Below are 7,404 nucleotides of genomic sequence, written 5' to 3' on the forward strand. Positions count from 1 at the left end.
GCAGCACTGCGCTGGGCGAGGCGGGTCACGGGCTCTCCAGAAAACATCGCTGTGCCCAAAACTGGATTCAGCTCCTTGAGACTACGCCAACAGCCGTGTGCTTTAAAATGCACGCTGACGACTAACAACCTTAATGTGCTTTAAGCGCCGCAAACACCGGGAATATCGGAAAGTAGTGTTTTGGATGCTCGGTGGTTCGTTTCAAAGAAGCGGTTATTATAACGATTCGGCGACTCTCCTCCTTTTGCGTCATGACGTAGTTACGTAGCCCCTAACAGCAGTTGAAACGGCATGTGTGTGGACACACCTGGCTGCACAGGTTTTGCCTATTAAGAGTCATATTTTTTAACAGCCGTGTGTGTTGTAATATCACATCTTGTGATTAAGTAGTTTGTTACAATCAAGTTGAGTAAAATTGTATTTATTTGTCAACTCGGTTACATGTGCGTGTTAATAAAACTACCACGCAATTAAGAATCTTGGAACCAGTTCAGCAATAATCTTTAATCGAGAACTGCTAGGAATTAACCGTCGAAAAGATAAAACAACCTAATCAAAAATCAATGTTGGCTGGCAGTGCCCAAGTTGTTCCATTTTTTTTTTAAATATTAATATCTTGTGTGTTTTGGGAATTCGTAAAGGTCAAGCTGCTATTATGAGAGAGATATTATGTTAAGAAGTCAGAACATCGTGTATTACGCCACAATAACAGCCGCATATGAGCTGAGGGATGGGCGATACCACTTATTTTGTTTTCGATACGATACCGATATTTTTCAAGGCAGTATCGGCGATATCGCCAAAATGTATCTCTCTTTATTTATTCCTTCTCTTTCTAGCTTGTACTTATTTGAACAATGTCTAAGAACTTGGTATTACAACCATGCATAAAATGCAACCTTTTTATTCTGACTGTATGATTTCTATTAACATTACTGAATAGAACATGATCAATATTATCTTTCAACTTATTCTTCCAATTCAGTGCATATTGTACGAATGTTTTTTTTTGTTAAATTAACAAAATCACTGGTAAATAAAACGCACCGTAGTATCGACATTTGTTTGAGTATCGATACTGTCGATACTCGCGTCAGTATCGATATATCGTTACTTTAGATCGATACGCCCATCCCTATGAGCTGCAACAAAGGGACTGGAGCGCGCATGTCCTCTTTCGGTGCTGATCAGGAAACGAGTCGTGTGCAGAAAACGTCCCGGCTGAGGTCTCACATCGGCGTTGTGCGATGCCACAATGCCTTCCGAAGTAATCTGTTTCTCGCGCTCGTTAAAATGGATGTTAGGTAACGTCGTGGCTTTGAGCTGCATGATCTGCTCGCCTTTTCCCATTGATCGTGTTTCCTCAGCCGCCATGTTGTCGACCCCACGCCTCCCCTGCGCTGCTCGGGGGATGATGATTAGTAAATGGCGTATTGAATGGAGTTTTTTTTTCTGTAAAGCGCACTGCTCAGTGAGTTTTTTCACCATTAATAAAGTCTATTAAGCTCAATTTTCCAAGCAGTTTTGTTGCTAACATTGTTTTAACTTGTTAGTAGCCTATGTTTGTGCATTACATGATCTACGAAATTGTCGTCTTCGTCCAAGTGCGTAGTATATTGACCAAATTGCAACATGTTACAGTTTTAAAATTAAATATCATTATTATAATGGTTAGTCAAGTGCAGGGGTTTGTAATCAGGTGGCTGAAACACCCAAATTGAAATGACCAACTTTAACCTATAAAGCCTTCTGTATCATATTTTATACATTCATTTCTAAGGCCTGTAAATTATCAACATGATCAAAAATGTGCTGAAAAACCTGTTCTACACAATCCAGATTTCTTTGGTGAGAAGCCAACCCATTATTGAGAGATTTAGAGTGATATTTACATGCATTTTATAAGTAGTCTGCTATACTCTTAGAAATGCTATTGTTTTAACATTACAAGATATCAGAATTTCATCTAATGTTTTGGCCACATAAATAACATCTATACCAAACTGCATATTTTTGCTTAGTATGGGCCTCTGAGTAAGACTGATGTGTTTTTTCTTCGAGTATGAGCACCACGTTTATTTATATACTCTATGGGCCATAAAAGCCTAACATATCAAATATGAAACAAAACATTTTATTTTTTTTAAATTTAATTTAGTAAGGAGGTTCAATGAACTATTCCATTAAAAAAAAATAGATTATTCTGACTATTATTTATTTTATATGTCAGGCTTGATAACCTGTGAACTGTTTTTTTTTTTCATTAAAGAACTGTTATATTTAATTGCCAAACATACAGTTTTGAAACATATATAATCACAGGATTAGTCGTATTTAATTATGTTATTCTTCTGACACCCCTAGTCTCTCCCAGCCCTTTGAATATTGTCTTGGCCACTAGTCCTCCGAGTCAAAGACAGAGTAGTAGAGAAAATGTTGAGATTTATTGCTGTTTGTGCAAATAAAGTACTATTACATATATAATGATTACTCGTCTCCTGTGCCCTGTTTTCATAGTCTGAATTAATACAATTCTGTAAATACAATTTCCTAAACATTTCTTCATGTAATACATACAATAAAATAAATGCCAATAAAGTACAATAAAATTGAATTGCACAGAGTGAATTTGAACATAAACATTACATACACCAATGACTTCAAATATACTTTTACAAACTAATAATTGTAGGTCCACTAAAGAAATAAATGACACAATTTAGTACTTAAATTTATATGACGTTAATTGGAAAAACTTAATTGATACATTTTAACACTCGTGTTTTATGTTTATTTTATTTTTTTGGAAACACCGGGGGCAAGTTCAAGCTCAAACCGGTGTGCACCGTTTTGCTACGGTTTCCGGTTTGAACGACATGTTTCCTGGAGACGGTGTGCAACGGACCCAAGAATAAATGTAGTATAAACGCTGTTAAATCAAAGAAAATCATGTAGTTTTTTTTATCTTTGCCACTTTTTGATTTCTTTTGATGGCTGTACTGTTATGACCAATACTTTCCACTATGAGAGGACTTCCTGTGCATCCTAAAAGTACGGCCCACTAAATCATCAATACATCACTCACCGCTGTACAATTATTGCTAAAAGGGGCAGAGGGGACTGGAGAAGGATTTTTAAATGTTCAGCACCATTTCCAAAGCTCACACATCAGCCTGAGACAATCAAAGTAGAGAGAAATAGGCAGATTGATAATGACTTGAGGGGAATCCGAAGACCAGTGTCGGGCTGTAGAGGGCTAGGAAGATGTCCTTAGCCTGCGAGCGCCTGGACACTCATGCTACAGATGTGGTAAGAGGTAGGGTGGGGGAGAGGAGAGGCCTCAGCCCGTGATACACACTTGCGGCTCGTTTTCCTACACGCTGCTCTCTGGACCTCCGACCATCCGTTTCTGTGCTTCCTCTTGAAACTTTTGGCTGTTAATGTTGAAATGTTGTCCAAAGTAAAGCAGTTTTTCCCTGCGCTGATGGATAACGTGTTGTATTTTGTGTGAAACCCTGTCACCTAAACATGCACAGTGAGTAAGAGAACTGTGTGTGTGTGTGTGTGTGTGTGTGATAATAGTCCCAGCGTATAAAGAAAAGCAGCTGTGTTGATTTATTACACGTCATCATGCTACAGGAATAAGCCTTTATGGCGGCTCATTTTCAATATCTTCCCAAGCCTCTGTTTAGTTGTCGCCTGTCCTTTCTTAGGACGCTTTCCTGCAATAAAACCACAAAAACACAATATAAGCAAAAGCTTTCAAGTCAATACCAGCCCTTCAGCAGTAATAGTTGCAAACATTACTATTACCCCAAGAACATACATTTTTGGAGTGATTTTGTGAACTTCCAAAAATGTTTTATTGGTAAACGTCATATAAGTGGGTCAATTATATATATATATATATATATATATATATATATATATATATATATATATATATATATATAAAGCGCCAAGAAGCCGTGGTTTACAGTGAATTTATAACAATTAAGGGGCGTTGTTAGGCACGACGACGCAAAGCTTAAATTCACTGTAAACCACGGCTTCACGGGGCTTATTGCTTTTATAAAACGGTTATTCCATATACTTAGTAAGGTTTCACATTAAGGGGCGTTGTTAGGCACGACGACGCAAAGCTTAAATTCACTGTGAACCACGGCTTCACGGGGCTTATTGCTTTTATAAAACGGTTATTCCATATACTTAGTAAGGTTTCACAAAATAAAACAGAGCAAATAAAGTGTAATGATATTAATAAAAACATTATTCTTCCACCAATCAATATAGTTCCTCAGAATCAGTTGTGGTTGCAACTAAGTGGTTGCCGAGCAACAGACAAATGTAAACAAAGGTGTATGTTCGTAGAGTAATTTACAACAGCTTTGAACGTGGCTCAGCCAATCAGAACCAAGGACCGGAACTATCCGTTTTATAATGTGCAACATACTTAAATGTATTTATTGTATTTCAAATGATATTTAAAAACCTTTATACCATGTTAAAGAAAAGTTTTGACAAATTGAATGACTCTAAAAATGTCATGTGGTGTAACCAAGTAATAACTAAAAGATTTTCTTTGCACTCTGAATAAATGTGCGCACAACTATTTTCAAAATGTTCCTTCACATATTCTAAGGCAAAAATAAATGTAACAAATATCATAATTTTCCACAATTTTTTTTAAATTATATATATATATATATATATATTTCATTTACATTTAGTCATTTAACAGACGCTTTTATACAAAGCGACTTACAAATGAGGACAATAAAAGCAGTCAAAACTAACAAACGAGCAACAATATATACTGTATTGGCCCGAATATAAGACGACCCCCCCTTTTTCCAGATGTACCTTTTGGAAAAAGGCTTTTTAAAAACCAAATCTAGTCTTTTCTTAGTAAAACACATTTTGTCTTCAATTACTTTCATATTGCATATTTTAATTTTTGTTTTGAAAGTAAGGTAAAATCTGGTAAAATGTACCAACAATCACATTTAAAAAATATACACTTTTTGATATACCATAAAAAACAAACAAAAAAAAATATAGGTAGCCCATCTGAATTAGGACATTTAGGCTATCCATCTAATAATTTCACCAAAATCTTATTAACAGTAGAAGTTAAATCTTACTGTAGTCTTCAAATCCGGGTACTGTCTTACGTTGTAAAATCAGAAAGGGAGTTTGGTCCCATCAGGCTAACGTGACCGTCACGACTCATGCAGCTGTAAGGTTTTCTTTCTCTTTTGTTTTTACTCGCGATCTTTACAACACGCATTACATTACGTATTTCATGGCACACTTGTTTTATGCGTATTTGGCGCCACCTATTGTTGTGGGTGTATTATTGACATGTCAAAGTCTAGACCCTGAATATAAGACGACTGCGTTTTTTCAGATGTATTTCCAAGAAAAAAAACATCGTCTTATATTCGGGTCAATACGGTAAATGCAAATGACAAGTCTCGGTTATATATACATATATATTAAAATATAGTTTTAAACCAATTTTCATACTTTCACATTTTGTTCCAAGATAAAAAATATAGTTTCAACAAAAATCTATTTTTAAAGGTCAAATTATTGACTTTGATACACTGTTATGAGGGTCAGCAGAAGTCCTCTATATGATTTTTGGCAAATACAATTTTTCCTTTAATAAGAAATAACAATACAAATATTATTATTGTTACTATTATTATTTTTTTTTAATTTCCCCGAAGTAATAAAAGTTGAGTAGCTTACCTTTAGTGGCCTGGTTGCTGATGGGTGTGGGGTTGGGGGTGTGTCTTTTGGAGGGGTGAAGGGGAGGAGAAAGTGAGCTCTCGCTATATGAATATTCCTCTCCGAGACTCCCATCCTCTCCCTCTGGGCTGCGGGGTGCCGAATAGGGTTCACTGCTGTCCCACGTGTCACTGCTGCTGTTGCTGTTACTGTTACTGTTACCCTGACTGGACCACCAGTGCTGCTGTAAAATATCGCCCCCTGCTGATGCCTGCTGACACAGCAGCCCCGCCATAGACAGCATGCCCTGAATGGCATCAGCTGTGCTCGGTGAGGTAGGACGTTCTCTGCGGACAAGAAGTTTTCAATTTTAGCACAAAAAAAAGAGAAAAGGGACTTAAAATGAGCTTTTAAACTGTGTCAAGTTTCTCAGGTGTGTAAAATGAAGGGCAGCCGTACCGTTTTAGCGCTTGCTTATGGTGGCCGTGTTGCCGGCCGCTCAGATGCTCCACAAAACTCCCCGAGTCTCGCTTGCTTCCTCCATCCTCTTCCTCAGAACTCTCTGACTCCGAGCGTTTCTGTTTAAAGAAAGGGTGATGGAGAGGATTAGGATGGACAGATGATAAGCCATTTAAACCAAGTGTTTAGCTCCTGGGGAGCTTATTGGACATCATCAGCACCTCAGCAGAATCTTCTGCTTCTGACTCGGAGTCACTGTCTGAAGACTCTACATGTGGCGACTCTGTCCTGAGTTCTGTCTGCACAGTTAGACCTGACAAAATAAGACGAGAGTCAAACAAATCTCCTTTTACATTATAATCAATCACTATCAACAGAAGAAAATTATGCTTTTTATGGCTTCAGTATTATGCAAGCATTCTGGAGAAAACTGGGTTGCGACATCCTCTAGAGCTCCGAATAACTCACCGTGATTGACTGGTTTCTTGATAGTGCAGTGTACTCTTAATTCATCCTCTCGCTTTTCTTTTTTCACTTTTTCTTGTGGGCACATCAGCAGGCTTTCAAATTTGATCCCGTGTTGATGATACTGCAACATTTCCACTCCACTCTCTTTGGCTGCCACATTACTGATAGATAACCTCTCCCTGTGAGGAAGGAGGACACACTTCTTCATGAGATGTTTAGAATACAAAAGGCCTTCAAAAAAAAGAACATTTTATTCCTTTAATGAATACATCACATTAAACAAATAAAATATAAATAAAAAATAAAATTTTATTATAATACATCAAATATAAGCATACACTACCATTCAAAAGTTTGGGATTGGTAAGATTTTAATAATAATATTATTTATTTATTTTTAAAGACGTCTCTTCTTCTCACCAAGGATCCACTTATTTAAACAAAAATACAGTAAAAACAGTAATATTATGAAATATTATTACAATTGAAAAGAACTGTTTTCTATTTTAATATATGTTAAAATGTAATTTATTCTGATGATGGCAAAGCTGAATTTTCAGCATCATTACTCCTGTCTTCAGTGTCATGTGATCCTTTAGAAATCATACTAATATGCCGATTTGCTGCTCAAGAAACATTTCTTATTATTCCAGTTGTGCTGCTTAATATTTTTATGGAAATCATGCTACATTTTTTTTTCAGGATTCTTTGATGACCAGAAATATACTATATATATATATA

General features: G+C 36.6%; 1 protein-coding gene across 3 annotated transcripts in view; it reads right to left on the reverse strand.

Annotated features, from left to right (window-relative positions):
* Positions 1-2,909: 2,909 nt before the first annotated feature.
* The window catches only part of LOC107590966 (lysine-specific demethylase 7A-like), a 34,035-nt gene continuing 29,540 nt past the window's right edge, over positions 2,910-7,404 (reverse strand). For all 3 annotated transcript variants that reach the window (XM_016279936.1, XM_016279935.1, XM_016279937.1), the window contains 5 exons: positions 6,664-6,842; positions 6,417-6,508; positions 6,196-6,314; positions 5,758-6,083; positions 2,910-3,722 (listed from right to left, as the gene is read on the reverse strand). In XM_016279936.1, the coding sequence (XP_016135422.1) occupies positions 3,634-3,722; positions 5,758-6,083; positions 6,196-6,314; positions 6,417-6,508; positions 6,664-6,842 (805 nt within the window). In that variant the 3' untranslated portion in view covers positions 2,910-3,633. The remainder of the gene's footprint in view (positions 3,723-5,757; positions 6,084-6,195; positions 6,315-6,416; positions 6,509-6,663; positions 6,843-7,404) is intronic.

This window comes from Sinocyclocheilus grahami, unplaced genomic scaffold (genome assembly GCF_001515645.1).
Source record: "Sinocyclocheilus grahami isolate Dianchi unplaced genomic scaffold, SAMN03320097.WGS_v1.1 scaffold135.1, whole genome shotgun sequence".
In the NCBI taxonomy this organism is placed as follows: Eukaryota; Metazoa; Chordata; class Actinopteri; order Cypriniformes; family Cyprinidae; genus Sinocyclocheilus; species Sinocyclocheilus grahami.